The sequence below is a fragment of the Calonectris borealis genome, chromosome 2, assembly GCF_964195595.1.
Source record: "Calonectris borealis chromosome 2, bCalBor7.hap1.2, whole genome shotgun sequence".
Lineage (NCBI taxonomy): Eukaryota > Metazoa > Chordata > Aves > Procellariiformes > Procellariidae > Calonectris > Calonectris borealis.
This window is the reverse complement of record NC_134313.1, coordinates 9,965,672-9,983,069: the sequence shown is the minus strand read 5'-3', so window position 1 is coordinate 9,983,069 and position 17,398 is coordinate 9,965,672. Positions and strand designations below refer to the sequence as shown.

The 17,398-nt window shown below is 42.2% G+C and overlaps 1 protein-coding gene across 1 annotated transcript in view; it reads right to left on the bottom strand.

The window, feature by feature from the left end:
* The window catches only part of KCNQ3 (potassium voltage-gated channel subfamily Q member 3), a 204,827-nt gene that overhangs the window by 30,046 nt on the left and 157,383 nt on the right, over positions 1 to 17,398 (bottom strand). The window contains exons 2-4 of the mRNA XM_075144557.1: positions 5,743 to 5,833; positions 3,830 to 3,956; positions 1,881 to 2,053 (exon numbers count right to left, since the gene is read on the bottom strand). Coding sequence (XP_075000658.1) covers positions 1,881 to 2,053; positions 3,830 to 3,956; positions 5,743 to 5,833 — 391 coding nt within the window. The remainder of the gene's footprint in view (positions 1 to 1,880; positions 2,054 to 3,829; positions 3,957 to 5,742; positions 5,834 to 17,398) is intronic.

The window sequence follows — 17,398 nt, the reverse complement described above, 5'->3', positions numbered from 1 at the left end:
GTAAACGTCAGGAGAAGAGAGAAGCACTGAGGATAACAGCAGAACTGTCGCTGCTGGCTTGGTCACAGTCCATGACCAGCCCACCTCAGCACTTATTGGGAAATAATGCAGAGATTTACAAGAATTAGTGCTTTCATAGCATCTTCTTTGGAAACAGCTTGGAGCAAACTGCAGTTGTAGTTCTGCATAAAGCTGGGTTAAGGGCTTAGCTGCACACATGACACAGGGTGCTGCAGGGCTCTGTCCCTGACCTTGACTCTTCCCACTCCTGCTGCCCCTAGGCTTGGTCAGTCTTGGCAGACAAATCCACAGGTCTGCCCTCTCCCTACCTCCATAGAGCCAAGGCTGCAGGATGCAGTTTCTTCTCTGTAGGCATATCAAAGCAGGTTCTGAGGTATGATTTCACCATGAATTGATGCAATAAGAAGAGATCTTGAAAATTGTCTGTGTGAAAACAAACCTGAGCTTCCTTGTTTTAGAGGGAATGACTACAGTGGAGTGTGTGGCTAATCCTACCAAGGTGGGAGATGCAGCAACCCAAGTTCAAATCCCAGCAATGTCTGAAACAAAGCAGAAACTTTTTTGGTGAAAGTCTTCACAAGTGGGTAAAAAATCAATATTCCTTTTGTTTTCTGAGAACTGTATTTGCAAAAAAAAAAAAAAAGAAAAAAGGTTGTAGCTGAGAATTTCATAATTGAGTCTTGATATAAGTCAACTTTCTTGGCTGATTTCTGGTGTGCAACAACAGAAGGAAATTTGTTGGCTAACCTTATTATCAAAATTGTTTCTTTAGTGTCTCCGCTGAATCTAAGTTCTTGCAACCCCTTCTTATCTCCCGCAGCCAGCTGAGGTCCAAAGGGTGGTGGTTGGGAATCAAACAAGAAACATTTGAATGAGATCCCACACAATGAAGCCTTAAACAATTTCTAAACAATGTCTTTGGCACATAGACTTCTTCCATGATCTCAGTTTCCCGAGAAACATTTTTGACATAAGTATTTATGTGCCACCTGCCTTGTAGCAAGTTTATATGGGGAAGAAACAGAAGTTGGTATGAAATAAGGCAGGGTGGGTATCCCTATCAGCCACTACAAAGAAGCAAAGTCTAATTATGCTGTGCCAGCTGGCATTCTAATTTTAAAAAAAACCCTAAAATGTCAGGAATGTCATTCATGGATAAGAAAAAGCCATATGTAGCACAGAGTGTATGCAATTTTTCTACACTCTGTGCAGATGAGAAATCTCATCTAGAGGATTTTTATGCAGATAGTTTTTAACTTGTAATAATGTTTGGTGAAAACGCAAGAACAAAACGTATCTGTCTGGTGTGAGACAGGATGTGTCTGACTATAGCATCAAGTTAGACTGAGCAAAGACGATTTTAGAAATTTTGTCTGTCTGGGTTCACACTGTGTGCATCTTTGTATTGCCTGACCCATGCTTCCAAAGAGAAATTATACCAGTAGCTCCCTCTGAAACCACATTTCTGCTAACCAGCCTCTTTCCATCCCTCCGGAGTCCTGCTCCATCTGTTGATCAGACAAGTCTGAGAAGCCACTACAAACATGTTGCAAATACAGAGGCATTTCTGTCAAAGATTTCATCATTCTTCACCATTAAAGGGATGTCCCTGCTCTCATTCAATGTAAAGGCTGAATGAGTATGGGAATGAACACTCTCTTTGTCACTTCCCAGCGCCACTATTGAGTAGAGAAGGGTAAAACAAGAAATGGTTCCGAGAATGGAAGAGGGAATAAAGCTGAAAGGACAAAACTATTGCTTGAACTACTAGACATAATCCCAAGGCATTGCTGTACTTCTCTTTCCCTTCAACGTCTCTCCCCCAAGCCCCAACTAAGCCCTGCAAGCTCCTCACTTACTTTGCTATGTGCACAAATGGCTGATCCCAAAAGTTTCCATGTACCGCCCCGCCTGTCCATTCGGAGCATCCGTAGGATCTGAAGGAAGCGGAGGCTTCTGAGAGATGTGGCCAGAACATTGCCCTGGTTCCCAACAGCAACCACTGGCACTGAAGCAATCAGCACAAAGATATCTGCAAGGCGAAAAGAACAAAGCCTGCCAACAAAAGTGGCCCCATCACCTGCTTCTTAATCCCATCTGGTTGTGCTGCAAATTTCTCTAGGCAAATTTTAAAGCTGCCTGAAAATGCCTTCCCTTGCCAATTAAACAGATATCTGCACCTGCCACACAGTCGGCATCATGCACAGAACCCACCAGAAAGCCTCGTAATTTATTTACAGATTAATGCACTGGACTTGAGACACTGTCTGGGCTAGCTTAGGGATGCACAGAAACAGTGTCCGAATGTTGACAGAAAAAAACTTAAATTCATCTGTCCCACAGGAACACCATAGTGTCAGGAACACCACAGGTCAGCAGATAAGAAATTCAGTTTTTGATAGTGCATCTAGTATTTCGTTCTTTTGGCTGAGTTTTCCCATTAAAATCTCAAAGGCAGTACTACTATTTTTTGTAAGTGCTCACAGGGCCAATTTGCTGATCAACTGAAGAGATTTGAAATGCAAATCATATCGTTGCTTCTTGTTTTATTTCTTTTTCTTTCTTTTCCTTGTTTCCCCCCTGCTTTTTGATCCTACACATGCACAAGAAAAAAGTGGTACCAAAAGGCTTCAAACATACTCTCGGCACTCAGTCTTTAAATTGTCTTCATGTTGTATTTCCAGCCAAAAAGTGTGGCACCGGATGGATTTCAGATTTATTCACTTTCAATCATTCTCAAAGCAAACTTGTGCCAGTGACAACCAAGAGATGATACTAATAAATCCTGTGGAACATTTCTGTTTATTACCCATGTATCAATGAAGATTCATTCTCAGAAGTGAGATGACACTTTTACCGAGAAGGCATAAGACAGTATCAATCCCACTTTGCTCACACTGTGCTCTACTGCCTTCACAATGCTATTAGAAGTATGAGAAGTATTTATACAACAGTAGCACCCAAAGGAGAAGTACTAAATTGAAGATAGCACAGATGCACAAAGAAAATTTGTTCCAATTTTGTCTACCACTTAGATCCACAAGATGAACAAAAGGAGGGAGAGGGAAGAGGGTAGCATATATCCATATAACCACAGCACCATGGCCCCCCAGAGTGCTATGTGCTGTACAAATAAAGAACAAAAAGCTAGTGCTTGGCCTGAAGAGCATCAAAATAAATGAGGGAGTCTTGGAAACAGTGAACGAACGTGGATGTGCAGGACAGGTGCTCAGGGCAAGTGAGCTCCTAAATGTTGGCTAGTGGGTTTGTGGACACAATGGGGAGTTTTAGGAGGGAAATCAAATATGAATAATGAGTAGTTTTATGATAGACACTTGGCAGTGCCTTCCAAGTCTGAAAGATAACATGGGTGAAATCACAAGATACTTGTTTGCAAATGCAGACCAACATTAAAAAGGTAAAACCCAACATTTGAATATGAAAGAGGGCTGGGAAGATGGCACAGTGTTGGGATCTGAAGTGGTTTGAAACTGAAGGCAGACAGAATATATTTTGGGATTAGCTTAAGAAAAATGCAGTGGGACTCAGGACAAGAAAAATGTGTTTGAAGAGTAGAAGGATCCATTTTTTTCTCACTGACCAGCCACCCATGGGTCTCCTGAATGAATCATTATTGCCAAGTTCTTCAAATAACTACTCCAAGCAGGACACAGCTCCTAGCACAAAGGGCAGATCTGATTTCAGTGCTCTTTGCACTGCCATTCACTGGTTCTTGGACATCCCCCCAGACTGGTTTAGAAGGAAAAGGCCATAACGGGGAAAACAGTAGTGGACAGCATGGGCTTACCCAGCATGCACAAAGGCTTCCTGGCAAATTTGAGTCTCCCCCTCCATCCTTTGTAGCGACAGCAACACCCAGCAGCCCAGATTCTTAAGGCAAACTCTGCTCCAAAGATGAAAATGGCAAAAGTTTCCTGTATCAAAGACACAAACTATATTGTTAGACTCGTAACAAGTTTTGCAGTAATTCTGGCACAGGGAGACAGCTGAAGCAAACAGATGAGGTACAAGTGTTGGGGTACGTGTGTAAGAGAGAGAGAGAGAAGAAAAAAGTGGGGAGGAGTATATAGGTTGATGAAAGAGGCAAGGCATAGTGGGACATAGCTTTACAGCCTGCTAAGTACTCTGCAGAAAGGATGTGTCCCTGCTGTTGGGTAAATGTGAAGTGCTTACCCTGCCTTGATGGAAGGGCAATTACTTCACAAAAAGACCTCCTGTTTCACATGAAATGAGAAGACAGATGTGAGTGGTGACTGCAAAGTCCCCAGTGCACTCTATACCCACACCCAGGGTCACCCACCAGCAGTTTGTTCATGCAGCCATATCTATAGAGACAGGGACAGGATACAGTATATTCATATGGTCATAAATTTAAGGCAATGATAAAGGTATGTATAAGACAAATTTAAGGCATATATTATCCCCTTAAATTTCGGGTGCACAGAAGAATGGGATTTTCCACCTTGCTCAAGAACTCTTCTAAGCATGGGGAGGGAATGAGGAGGAAAGAGCTTCTCTGAGGTGCTCAGTGGAGATGGGCCATGGGCAGCATGGGGCACACAGTTACTTCTCCTCTCTGTGGATAGCTGGCAAGGAGAAAAGGGGGATTTTTCCTGATGCTCATACCCACAGTTGCTAGGCATTTCTGAAAACCACTGAGAGCCACATAAAAGCAAGCACAGGAGAAGGGAAAATAACCTCAGGCTTTTTCAAATGTGAAAAGATGGGTCTAAGCAGGGTAACAGGGACCAAAAGCAAGTTTCACATTCCCTAGGGGATGAGGGTGTCTTCATACAGGCACTTTTTGAGAAGGAACATGCAAAGGAAATTCACCTTTCATTCCTTTTGGCACTTAGTTCTTGTCGGATCTACATGTCTCTGGGGGTACAAGGGGAAATGGAAATTGAGATCCCGGAACTACTCTTGCTGTGCAGTTTCCCTAGGGATGCTTTTCTACAAGGCCAGGTTAAGGGAGAGGTTGTGTTCTCTATTTCATGGCAGCTATGGGAGCAGAGGAAGTCCTTTGTTAGGGTCATTTTCATAAAATGATGAATACGTCACGTTTACATTTAGTGAGTGTTTTTTCCTATTTTTTTCTTCTTCTGCCAAATGGGAGGCCTACAGAAATACAGTCTTGAGCATGAACTCCAGCATTTATAAAACAAGCACGCTGGAAACACAGAGAAAGGAATATATTTGTTGCAAATACATTTTCTCTCATGGATAGTCATCAGAGGCACTGCTTGCAACAATTTCAGTTATGCTGATATTGGGCACAAGCATGAGCCCAATTCTGATGACATCCCTTGAAAGAAATGCTGGGATTGGTAAAATACTGTAGAATGAATCAAAATTGTTGAAAGGTCCCCAAAAAATGAGTTTTCAAATGTGCTCAGGTTTCGCATGGTCAATAGGAAATTTATTGGTACTTTGATGGGAGAACTGTTAGGTAAATGCTGAAAAGGCATTATTTAAAAGTCTCAGGCTAGTATTTTTCCTCTCTCCTTACTTCCCTTTTACTCAGTCGGTGTTGACAATGGACCAGTAACTCTCCAATATGTAACCGTACGGTCATTGCGCCAGGACCAACAGAAGAAATCTTACTGCATGCAGAGCTGGGAGTAAGTTTCCATCACTGCTGATGGGGCTGATTTCAATTCAAGGACATTACCAGGGTGATGCAGCAGCCAGTCTACTTACCAGCAAGAGAAGCCAGTCTCCTGAAACAGTTTCATACTCCTTGAAAGTTGTCAGGACAGCTAAGATCAAACACCCCAAGACAATCAGAAACCTGGAATGAAATAAAAGGAAAAAATACAGCATTGTTACCCTCTCTGTATTTGCATTGGAAATGTTGCCTATAAAAACCTGGGTGGAGACCTTCAGGGGATGGCTACTTCCCACCAGTGAGCAGTGAGGTGGACTCTCATGAAGATCAAAGGTTCTCAACCTGGATGGGGTGGCCTGGCAGTCAAGAAATCATGGCAAGATCCTAAATCAGAATGGTCCTGGGACAGACATACATTAATTAACTCATTTGCATTCTTCAGGAAGGATGATACTGCACTTTGGGAAGGGATTGTATGGTATGGCAGAGGACTGTAAAGCTCAGGAGGTATATTCCAACCTGATGTGCCATGCGCTTCACAAAATGGCACTGCAGCTACAGTGGAATAAATCTACTTGGCACATCCTGAGAAACAGTAAACACTTCAATACAATGCAGCACCAGGACAAACCCTCCCTTGAAAACTGCACTGCATTTATTTTTATTTTCCCTTTTTGCACTCATTTCTATGCAGATGAAAAGATAAAAAGATTTGAAAGTGTCCTGGTTTCGGCTGGGATAGGGTTAAATTTCTTCTTAATGCTGTGTTTTGGATTTAGTATGAGAAGAATGTTGATAACACACTGATGTTTTCAGTTGTTGCTAAGTACCTTGTCAAGGACAACTAGCCTCTGCTAGACTGGGAAGGAGCACAGCCAGGACAGCTAGCCTAGTTGGCCAATGGGGTATTCCATACCATGTGACGTCATGCTCAGTATATGAATGATAGGCGTATTCCAGGAAGTAGCAATCGCTACTTGGTTATCGGTCTGCGCCGGTGGTGAGCAATTGCATTGTGCATCACTCATTTTGTATCTTCTATTATTATTATTATTATTATTATTTTCTCTTTTCTGTTCTATTAAACTGTCTTTATCTCAACCCATGAGTTTTTCTCACTCTCACCCTTCCGATTCTCTCCCCGCCCCACCAGGGGAGGGAGTGAGCGAGTGGCTGCGTGGTATTTGGCTGCCGGCCAGGTTAAACTATGACAGAAAGAGAAACAATAGAGGGTAAAGTTCTGCTCTCCAATAAACACAGTGCATGATAAATCACTGCCCCTGTGTTATTGTCTGTCTGTGAGGCTCCAGAACAGAGATTTGACAGAAAATTTAACTCCCACTGCTGGTAAATCCAATTCAGTCCAATCTAAAGTCCCATTGATCTGCTTTGTAAAACTGTTCCCAGGTTCAAGCTATACAAAGTCTTTTATACATAAAGAGGTAAGAAAAATCAAAGGAGTCTTGTAAGTGATTACTGTGAAGCAGAGTGGGGGAAGCTCATATTCTAGTACTTCATGTACCCAGATCATGGGCATTTTAATGTGCTCCCAAAACCTGATCCACAGGAACAGAGGTGGCCATGGAAATATTTCAGAGCTTAGTCAATAAAGTGGAAGGACATCTCCATAAAAGCTCTGGATCCCTTGCTTTCATAGCTAGGGTACATCAAAGAAATGATAGGCATTAGGTACTGAAATCATCCAGGGAAAAAAGCTTGTTAAGAATCAAACTGTGTTTAGTGTGTACTACCTGTTTTGAATTTTAATCTGATACCTAAAGTGTGATTTCATTTCTTGCTGAATAAAACTCCACTTTGTTTCACCGAGTGAAATGAGCAGAGTCCACAGCCTGCAGTGTGGAGGGAGCGAGCAAAGACCATGGGGAAGGGAGGCTCAGCTCAGAGACACGCGTCCTCTAACCTGTCTTGGGGTTTTGTTTCTTTCATGTATAGGGAAACCTAAGGCTTAGTGTGTTCTGAGAATTTGCAACGTTTTTGCAGCTGGAGTAAAAGGAGAGAGGTGAGCCCTCTATCAGAGATAGCTTCTGCTGCCTTTTGGAAAGGAATTTTCTCCAAACAGCATCAACTAGCAACCTCCATGCAAGGAACGGCAGCTTCACAGCAAACCCTGAAGCATTACTTTGCTGTAGCTTTCCTAACATTAGCTATTCAGACTGAAGTTTCCCATGCCAGGAAAATTTCAGATCAGCCATTTCAGGCAAGGTTAGAACAGAAATAAATGTGTTTGCTCATGCTAAGTAATTTTGGATTTCTTTGACAAGCTTCACCTTCTCCCACTCACCAGCCATGCTCTAGAGCAAGGGTTATGTGGTTGGTAGGAAACAGCCTTTGGGTCCAGAATGTGTCTTTTACTACCTACCTATTATAACCACATTCCTGCTGCTCAAGACATTCGGCAGTTAACATAGCAATTCTGCGACGTTCCTGCCATGCCCTCAAGCTTGCTTTCTCACACCATCCCTTGCTGTCCCCACCTTGCAATTATGAAGCCAGTGGCTCACTGGCTTGCCAAGGCCCATGATCCATCTTCCCTGCACCTCTCTGAGCAAACTGGTGCAAACTCAACTGAGACAACATGATTCCTTCGATTAGCTATAAACCACCTATGGTCTGCCACTTTACAGCCATTACATTGGTACCATCACTAATTCTCCATTTAAAGCATTGAGATACTGCTACTTGATGCTTTCCATTACAGCCATTTCTTTATACCATGTGAAAATTCGGTCACCCATCAGCTCACAAGTCTCATTTAAATGATTTAATGAAAGGCAAAACACACTGAAAACAGTCCAAGGAAATTACATCATCAGCTACTTAAACTAAAGGCGTGAATTTACGATATTCAACAGAACAGCACTGTCAATTAAAGATGATGTGCAGGTTTTTGCCTAAGAGGAAGAGAGAAGATAGTAGTGAAATCGTCATCTTTTGCCTAAAACTGCCTGCGGTTTTACCACTAGAGGGTACCGGTGCTCCATAGAGCAAGGGGATATGGCTCTCGCTCTTGTTTTCCTTCCCCGTGAAACAAACTCAATGCAGGTGATGTTCAGGTGATCGCACCCATGTATTTGATATGCAAGAAAAGGAGTCTCACAGTGGTGAAAAGACTTTTCCTTGGTCACTAAAAAACCTAAATGTTGGCATTACGGACAAGGGGTGCTGCTAGCTCGATCACTCTGTGCGCCACAGCCCATGCTGCGAGCCCCACTGCTCAAAGTGAGAGCCCACCCATGAAAACAACAGATCATGTAAGATAAAAAAAAAGTAAAAATAGGGTGAGAGGGTGAGACTGGAGATCACAAGTCACCATGAATAATTTTGAGGGCAAATCTGAGCAGGGAATGTGATTTGAATCCCCCATTGAAGGAAGTGCACGAATGAGAAGAAGAGTGCCTCAGAGGTGCAACTGCTGAGCAGGAACCAGAGTCCCAAAAAACACACAGCCATAGAGCCAGGCTCCTGCTCCTTCTTGCAGTACTCTGGGGTGTGCAGTGATGAAAAGCCTGTGTTGGGACACATAACCACAATCCATTGTTGTTGTTTCACCCCAGCCGGCATCTAAGCCCCACCCAGCCGCTCGCTCACTCTCCCCCGGTGGGATGGGGGAGAGAATCAGAAGAGTAAAAGTGAGAAAACTCGTGGGTTGAGATAAAGACAGTTTAATAGATAAAGCAAAAGCTGCGCACGCAAGCGAAGCAAAGCAACAATTCGTTCACTACTTCCCATCGGCAGGCAGGTGTTCAGCCATCTCCAGGAAAGCAGGGATCCATCACGCGTAACGGTTACTTGGGAAGACAAACGCCATCACTCTGAACATCCCCCCCTTCCTTCTTCTTCCCCCAGCTTTATATGCTGAGCATGACGTCCTATGGTATGGAATATCCCTTTGGCCATTTTGGCTCAGCTGTCCTGGCTATGCTCCCTCCCAGCTTCTTGTGCACCTGACAGAGCATGGGAAGCTGAAAAGTCCTTGACTAGCATAAACACTACTTAGCAACAACTAAAACATCCGTGTGTTATCAACACTATTCTCATACTAAATCGAAAACACAGCACTATACCAGCTACTGGGAAGAAAATTAACTCTATCCCAGCCGAAACCAGGACATCCATCTTGGAAGAATCAGCTATCCTCCTACTGCACTGTTTCCGAAGGATAAACACCCACTGCAAGTTAATCAAATCACATCTCAGCAATCCTCCCTTAGCATCAGAAATGATGACCATGTTCAGAGCACTTCATGAATTTTGATCTCCATTGATGCTATGCAACCCACCGATTTCACTGCAGCCTCTTCTGTTTCGGATCTTGGTGTTTACAAAGCCTGCAAGTCTTCTTGTGGAAGATGTTACACAGGTGTCATGTTTTTTTCATCAATCCTCCTTGCTCAGCAAAGATGATAACAAGGTACATCTTCACCTTGCTGCTTATGCCCGTATTGTGAGTGTATGTACCCCCTATGCTGAGTCCATATTTTCCTATGGCAATAGGACAATATCTGAGTCTATATTGTCTAACTTCACCTTTTAGAGGCAGCAGTGTGGGTCCAGCGGTTCAGCGTGACTGTAAAATCATAACAGGCAAATCACAGGGAAAGAAACTGCTGAAATCACAGGTGATGAGCAGAGGGGAGACTAATACCGACCTGGGGAATCAGGGGGCAGGGAGGGAGAAAGTCTCAAATTTACTCACGGTTATACAATACTATCCATGGGACATAGAGCACCAAGGGTTAGAAGGAAGGAATAGGGTAAAAGTCAAGATTTAGTAATGAAAATTGAGTCCTATTAAGCCTAAGCTTCCTATTGAACAGTGTTTCAGCAGGTAGCAGTCCAGACTTCTAGACTGTAAATCAGATATGCCAAATGAGGATCTGAATTTGGTTCTTCATTTTTTAGAATCATCCTTGCTATCATTTTACATCATTTTTCACAGCCCATTACATTGTACATATTTGCAGTATTATGCCTAAAATCCTGATTAGTTTGTTGTATGTATAAGTTCCAGACAGCCAAATGGCACTGGTCTTTTGTCACTGTCACAACTAATATTTTATTCGAGTAAATACATGTTCTTGTTATTGGAAATCACGTTTAACACTCATATTTTCTAATCGTACTATTTTTGTGTATTAAAGATAGTATGCCAAAAACAATATGTATTTTTTCCAGGAAAGAAGTAGTAATTTATGACTATGCTAGACCATGAATCTAATGTTTCTTGGATGAACATCACAGACTGTTTTGTTTGATAAATTTTGATTTCTTTTAATATTTCACATTCTCTGAGTTTTTTCTTCTATATCTGGTTTCATTTGAAGCCAATATAATGCAGATCTAGCTGAGAACTTTTATATTTTTTCCATATATATGTGTTCATCATGTATCCTGTTCACCATCTCTTTCTTCAAAATTTTAGGAGCCGATCACATAGTAATTTGCCTATAATCTATTCCAAAACATAGCAGTCCTTTTGAAGCTGTCATGATGACTACATACATCATAGGCAGGCCAAACAATATTTGCATCTGGCATCATTTTGGCAAATTTTTATGCTGTGTGACAAAATGTTAAGTCTCTATTAGGCTTACAGTTAATAGAGAAGAAAGTGTCTTCTAGTGTACAACTCGTTGTTTTAAAGTAGACGGCTCAAGCTGGTCAGAAGCACTTACAGAGACAACTTCTTCTCTATAACTGTAAGTAAACACTCTAGTGACTAGCTCCTATGGAGAAGTTTACTCTCTAAATTAGCTGAATGCCACTCCTTATGTTTAGCCCTGTTTTGGATATAATTACAAACACCACCTTTTAATAATGTTTACATATTTTTACTACTGAAAGAATTAACCTACCAGCCATACCAGCCTACTTCTTACATGACCAGTTTTCTCTGAAATCCCTTGCTGTAAATTTAGGCATCACACCTCCATGCGGTCAAGGATCCTGCTTACAAAATAATAATCCAGGCTCTGGGCAGGAAAGTCTCTTGAACAGTTACTAGTAAGAAATGCCCTCCAATGCAACAGTGCATAGACTTCTGTTTGCTCTCACATCTTCAATACCATTTCTTGTAAGCCATTGGAATTTCCTCTGTCTCCAAATGTTCTTATGAATCTGAGATTTTTCTGCTTTGCTTCATTTGGTTCTTTCTTGTTTTCCCTTAAAACTTGTGTTCTAGTTTCATTATGTTCTGCCACCTGGTAAATGCTAATGGAATTCTCTAAAATTATATTAGGAAAATCTGGCAGTGTTTTGTTCAATTTTTGGTTTATGGTTCTCAATGCAATATGGTCCTAAAACCATGGTTCCCACACAATTTCCCAAGTTTCATATTGGAACAATCTTATTTTCTTTAACTATTGGCTTTTACCCATAAGGATTAAAAATGCATCTTTTCTCACAGTTCTTTCAGTTGCTCTATATTCCTACCCACCATCTTTTTCTCTGCATCCAAACTTCAGTTTTCACAGAACATCTGCAGTATCTTGCAATGATCGTTTTATGGTTGCTAATGAGAAGCTCGAGTTGGGATTTTTAACACTAAAAAATGACATTACCAAATATTTGAGAACAGCTCTTCAGGGAGAGGGAATGCATGCCTGACTTTTACAGACTTGGGAATATTCACTGTTTAATATTTAGATTCTTACATCTCTGCTATTCCAAGCAGTAGGCCAGCTACTCTAACAAAGATCGGTACTGAGATAAAGGTGACGGGAAAAATCTGAAAACTTTGTGAGGCTACAAATGTGCACTGTGCAGAGGGGTATGGGGAAGTGCACTGAGAAACTCAATGGAGGTCCTGGAGGAGGAGGGAAAAAGCAGCAAGTGCTGCAGGTAGAGATGTTCAAAGGTTCCTCTTTCTCTGCATCCACAGATTCTACTGAGTACACACACACAGCTCCATGCAGGAGCCCCTAGCTCAATGCCATCATACAGCAAGGACAGGGTGGAAATGCCATGCTCAGTAAGCTGAATCGCACTCTTGCTCTGTTGCAATGGCAGAGACAGAGCAAGATCCTCCACAAGATGCTGGAGGAAACCCTAGAAAGTAAGGAAAGATCCCCCAAAAGATCCCTAGTCTCACTGGCATACCAGCTGATCTGGCAGGTGATGAAGCGGTAGCCCAGAATAATACTACTCCATTGGTGACAGAAGTGAGAGACATTGTCCCTCTCACAGTAGGAAGCTGAGCCAGAAAAGCCTAAAAGCTTACCCATGCCAGGTTTTTGATGACCTTGGGTTCTGACTGGCAGGAGTGCCTCTGAGTGGGCATCACTGTTGTTTCCCTAAGTTCGGAAAGCTTTTAAAAAGCAAGGTCTGGGAGAGGAAAGCTGTGCTTCACAGCAGGGCGTTTAAGGTGCAACAGAGCAGCTTTTAAATCGGACAGTTCCTCTCTCTTGTCCTCCACGTACAAGCCAAGAGCCTGGTTAAGGCCTCCTCCTCTTGTTGCTTTTTCTTCAGGTCCACTCCTCAAAACTTCTTGCTTCAGTGCCCTGTGTACCAGCATTGCCAGCTTCCTTAGGGAGTCTGGCATGCTGTACAAGATATTTTGGGTCAGCAGTGTCAGACAGCATGAACACCATCATCCTGGATTTTCTGCTCTAGGGGACATGTCAGAAGAATGGCCTGACACATTTCCCAGGTTTGCTGGCATGAGAGTGCAAAATAGAAAGCCCGGAGCACTACACTTCCCTGCCTGATTTTTCTCATCTTGGAAGACAAGAGTCATCCACCAAGATCCCATTTCCATCTTGTCTCTGAGACAAGTTTTACAGATGCTCTGAAAGGCCTAACATACATAGGTTACAAGAAGAGGCCTAGACATCTTATCACACGGGCAACTGGGGGACAGATTGCAGACGGGAAGGAGAGGCAATGACAGCATTAGCTACCAGGGAGTTAGATGTCTCCTATCCTCCTGCGCTTGAGTAAGGATGGAAAAGCTTCTGACTGTCGCAACTAAATATTCTGAGTTGCTCTGTTAGTGGCTTTAAATTCTATTTTTATATTAAGTGAATGACATTGGACTGAACTATCGTTTGGGGCTTTTATCTGCCATGACTAGCATGCCTGTCCATGGGCTTATCTCTGGCTGGCAGCATGCTGCTAATTGAGTTGAGACTCATAGACTGTGAAACACGGTGGGCCATGTAGCACAGCAAAGCAGGAACAGCACAGAGCCAAACCGCATTACCCAGCAGCCCCAGCTGCAATAACCGCAAATCAAATGAGTTTCAGAAATGCTTCTAACAGGACATTCTCCAAAGGACATTAGCAAATTTGTGTGAAGCCATTTGAAGGTAAACTTTAAGATTCATACATTGGTTTCTGCTAAATTTTGTGAAATAAAAGTGGAGGATATTTGAAAGTCAGCCTGTAATTCAGCAGTCAAGTGCCCAGCCTTCAGCACCCCCCATAAAGAAGTAAAGTGAGTTTAGAGTATATAAAGAGCCTAAGGTAAGAGCATTAATTATCCATGTCAACACTTAAACATCCCGAGTAGGAATTTCCAGGAAGATACCTTTCTAAGCATCATCAACACTATTGTGTCTAGAGAGATTAAAAATCAAGGAGTCCACTTCCAAACATGAAAAAATCTCAGGGATACCCAAGAATTAGGATCTCTCACACAGTCATGCACTGATCGCCCCACAATCCCTTCCTATTTCTTTAGAAAGGAGGAGAGGAATGTGTTATGTCCTCTGAGTGAATGTTTAGGGAGGTCCAAATAATGAAATGGGAGAAACTTCTGAACCCACTGTTGTGCCTTTGCCTTAACTGAGCACACTTGTGAAATTTTCTTCCTTCCCATTTGAAATCAATGAAAACCAAAAGACTGTAGGGGAGAAGGGAAAAAAAATAAAAAAAAAGAAAACCAGTCATACAATCTACCCACTCTTTCTTGCACCTGACCAAATTCCTTTTCTCACAGGCACTCATGTCAAATATATTAGCTCCTCCAAAGGCGACATAGCTAAGAGGCAATTTCTAATATCAGGAAGACAGCACTGTCCAGAAATAGCCTCTGTAGTCTCTAATACAGGATTTCTAGATAGGGAAGTGATAACATTAATTTGGTAGCTAGCCAGATTCTTAGAGTGAACTGAAAAGAGAATCTTTACTCTTTACCCAAGACTTCAACCCATTTTGGAGCTTTGGCAGTTTGGGGTTTTTTTCTGGTTTTGACCCTACACTGCAAAAGAACATACTTTTTTAAACAATGTCAACACTTCTAACCTGATCTAGCACTTTCAGACAGGTGGGGTTGCCAAGTGAAAAAACAATTTCCAGTTTGGACTGTATCTTCTTTGCCTGTGCCATCTCAAACTCCATCACACGCTCACCTTTATGTATGAACATGAGCACTTTATGCAATGATCTCAGTTTTCCCATGGAGTGGGACATTCAGAAAAAAAGTTGCATAGCGCCATTCCCAATGGACTTTTTTGCACGGTCAAAGATTTGCAATCGTGTAAGGAAAAGGTGCATGGCTGCACATGACCTGCACCCCGCAACAACAGTGCCAGTACACTCCAGGTCCAGGTAACAGTTTAGTGAGTTTTCCATTATGGGAGGGTGTCCTGATAATGCAGCTCCTGTGGAGCCAGATATATGGCTCAATCTTCTCAGATTGAGTGGGATCTCTGGATTACAGGAGATAAATATTATCACCATAAGAGCCCCTTCCTGAATTTTCTGGCATTAATTCCACAGACAGCTCTATCATTTTGCACCTGAGGTGGTCACAATTTTGGCTGTGACACACGGCACTTGACTCAGGACTTTTCCAGCTAAAAGTATGAAGTATTACAGCTAGAATGGAAGAGATATCTTTTCCGCATAGTGTTTTATCACTGGCTACACTGGAGAAAATCAGACAAAGATCTCAGATCCTTGCTTTGAATTATCCAATTTTTGTTTTTTTTTTTTTTAATCCAGGAGGATTTTTTGAACTTTTTCCTAATTACTATATAAGTGAAGAGTGCAGAGTCATCACTGCATCTTACTCTGTGTGACAACACTGCACATCAGTTTTCCTTAACAAACTGGTCTGTAGCCTATGACCCATTCACAAATCCAGTGGTGCTGCAAAACAAGCACACATCAATCAGTCAGGAAAGGATTTTTTATGTGCAGAATACAAAGTAGATGAGCTGCTCTCACTTTATACAGGGAGAAAAGAGAAGGAGGACAAAGGATCTGTGCTAAAAGATGCAAGGGCTAAACTCACATTACAGCAGCTGTGGATCAAATGAACAGTGATGGTGCGGAGTAATGTTTTTTCTTGGGATACACAAATTAACACAGACAAAATACTGTGTTAATAGACAGACCAAACTTCCCTGCAAACCAAACACATTTTGAGTCCAGTTTGACTTGATGGTGTCCCTATAAACCTTTTCTTACATCAGACTCTTCATTCTTCCTTCATGCTCCACAGATATGCAGGCTGTAGTTTGGCATTGATGATCAGTCAGGCAACAAGGCTTCACAGCTCTGGCCTATTGCCAGTACCCCATAAAATGGCATTAGCTGGAGGCCAGGGAAAGGCCACTGGGTGTCGAATGCAGAATATTCTTGAACATCTCTTTCTACAAAAGAACTGGAGATGTCTCAGAGGCTTTAGATTATCTCAGATATCACATGAAAATAGCCATTTTTAAACATATCAATGTAGGGGTCTTATCTTAGTCAGAAACCTACCCAAGGGATGGGCTTTTATCAGATAATGGTGGACAGCCTGGTGCAACTTCACTCTCTCTAGCTGCTGCTCCAGAACGGTGCAGACGTCCCATAGGTTCCGTTACGTATTTGCCAGCCATATATGGATACTGAAGATCCCCCATGGTGTCTCATAGTGCACTGGGTGCACATGATTCAAGCCCCACTTCTTTGCCCTTTTGGAGGAGATGACTCCCTTATACCCATTGAGAATATCACGAGAGTCCTGGTGCTGAACACAGTGTCACGTGGATAAAAATGAATTTTTGGATGTCAGCCTGAGCAGCATGGTTTCCTAATCACACCTTCCCCAGCTGGCCAAATGCTCACTGCCATGCCCTTTCTCACAGTGCAGAAATGAAACCATTCAGCTGCAGACCAATCAAACCTCTGCCACAGGTCTTATGTCCTTTAATACCTGCATTTCAAAATGTATTTGAGGGCCTCTCTTCTCATAGTTCTATATGAATATTGGGAAGATTTTTTTAACAATTTATTGGGAAGACAGAAGAGGGACAGAAAGTGGATTTCAACCCTAAAATGTCAGCTGCTGCCTTGATGGTTTAACACATGACAAGATATGTGGTCTGGATAGAAATGTGAGGGGGGTGATCAATTACTTAGAGGCAAATCCCTTTATAATAGTGGTTTTTCAATGTCTCGTTTTCAAACTAATGAGAGTATGTCAATAACTTTAAAGTGTTCAGCAAAGGTGCTTATGGAGACTGTGTCATGTGGAATTTCTATAGGATCTGCACCTCCACAGGAAAGAGTGTGCTAACACAGCCACTAAGGCCAACACAGGAACAGCTGAACCATATAGTACTGATAAGTTAGATGCGCTCCTTTTCCACCTCCAGTTCACATTCATTAGTAAATTATGAGTTGCGTTAGCGTGGCAAATGAATCATGTCCTCATTGAAGGTGAACTTTGGATAAGCTCTTTAGAGGTCATTGTATCCTCAGAACTCTGATTTACACAACTAAACAATAACAACA